At 36.0% G+C, this 1,852-nt stretch overlaps 1 protein-coding gene across 1 annotated transcript in view; it reads left to right on the forward strand.

The window, feature by feature from the left end:
• Positions 1 to 1,852, forward strand: part of LOC117121795 (sodium channel protein 1 brain-like) — a 23,675-nt gene that overhangs the window by 8,256 nt on the left and 13,567 nt on the right. Inside the window, exons 14-16 of the mRNA XM_033267109.1 lie at positions 3 to 226; positions 458 to 624; positions 724 to 1,125. Of these exons, the coding sequence (XP_033123000.1) occupies positions 3 to 226; positions 458 to 624; positions 724 to 1,125 (793 nt within the window). The remainder of the gene's footprint in view (positions 1 to 2; positions 227 to 457; positions 625 to 723; positions 1,126 to 1,852) is intronic.

Genomic DNA, 1,852 nt, shown 5'->3' on the forward strand with positions numbered 1-1,852 from the left:
AATCTTAGCAATAGCTCCCCGGATGAATCACGTATGAATCTTGCATTTGCGAAACTTAAAACGTTCTTCAAATCTGTCTGCGTTTCCAAATGTTGCATGAAACAGAATAAAGTTGGTGACACTAAAGAAACTTTCATTACAAATGAAACCGGCAAGGAGACAGGAAAAGTATTGATCATTGTCGACGAGGGCAGCACACAAGATGTGAATAACGCAAAAGAACCAAGTAAATTGAGTTGATGAATAAAATATAGACTGTTGTATACAGTAATTTTTTTCAGGTTCTGCAATTATTGCATTCAAAACATGTAATCGTTGTGCTGAACTTGTATATAATTAACTATATTTAATATGCTTTAAATGAATGACTAAGAACATTCATAAACGTAAAGTGGAATTCTTTTTTCATAACATGTAATAATTCGCCTGATTAAATCATCATTATTTTTACATTTAGAATTATTGGAAATGAAAACAATTTCTCCGGAAGAGGATAATAAAAGTAACGTGTTAGCTTTAAAAGCATCCGTGGTATCAAAATCAAGATCTGCAAACTCTATTCAATCAAATGGACACCTTCCAAGCAATCAAATAAATGGGAACGAAAACGCTGTTAGCGTTCAGGTAAGATGTATAGGCTTTATATTATTACCACTTGTATCATGATTATAGTTATATTATGAGATTTATAAATATTTCAGTTTTCAAACTGAATTTTTGTAGGATATCAGCCATGCTGTTGGAACGCATCGAGCAGAAACTGTGTCGTTAGAACGCAATGTGGATAACAAAAGAATAACGACACTCATCACTACAAACGAAGAAACTGGAGAAAGTGAAGTTGGTAAAGAGGAACGTAATGGAACTGAGCAGGGGGTCGTTGTCATCGACGTCCATGAAGATGACGAACTTCAGGATTTGACTGGTGGTAAGAAGGTTGTAGATTGCTTTCCTGTTCAGGTAAACGCATACTTCATGAAGAAGTTCCCATCCTGTCGAGGATTCTCTAAAACGTTTTGCGGCAAAACATGGAGAAGAACAAGAGAAGTCGCGTGCGTCGTCATTGAACATAAAATCTTCGAGACCTTTATTCTAGTTACAATATTTGCCAGTAGTGTGACTTTGGTAAGTTCCAATTCATGTCCATTCTTATGCGGTTTACAAAATAATTGTGTATTATACAATACCTTGAGATAAACGTGTGTCCGAAACAGAAGTTTATCATCATCCACTGCAGCACTATCATCATCATCACAACCACCACCATCATCACAATGCTAGAGGTCTTTCGTTATGGCACTTTACGAGATCTCTCCAATTGACTTTTGTCTAAACTGTACAAAGACCCACCTGTAAAAGCTTTTTTGATTTCTCTATCATTAAATCAAATCCAAACAAAATGTTTGAATTTATATTATTAGGGTGAAAATATTTGCTATAGACCGAATCGGCGGCTCGGGTCACGTGACTTATAGTGGGTATTAGGGTTTGTTTACATCTATAGAGATTGCCAGACGACAGTGCTTTGATTATGGCTTCGCCTTGTTGTTGATGTAAGTCACATCATAGATGTTGCAAATGTTGTTTGGAATGCGAGTTATAATTTGGTAAATCACTTAGAAGTGTTCCAAGTTTAAATTTTCAAATAATTACCAGTTTGGTTAGGTAAGGCGACCAAAATATGATTGGGCGTGGAATTTATTTTCCGTGGCCACGCCCACTGAAAAATATTGCTTCTTAGATTCCCGAATACACGTTAACCATGACAGCATAAGCATAAGCCTAGCCTAATTTTTTTTGCTTCGAGTGTATAAGAGACAGGTCCAAGAGAGTTTACCATTATTGGCAGAAA

This window comes from Anneissia japonica, unplaced genomic scaffold, assembly GCF_011630105.1.
Source record: "Anneissia japonica isolate Jap-2015-1 unplaced genomic scaffold, ASM1163010v1 scaffold1558_len139704_cov169, whole genome shotgun sequence".
NCBI classification, from domain to species: domain Eukaryota; kingdom Metazoa; phylum Echinodermata; class Crinoidea; order Comatulida; family Comatulidae; genus Anneissia; species Anneissia japonica.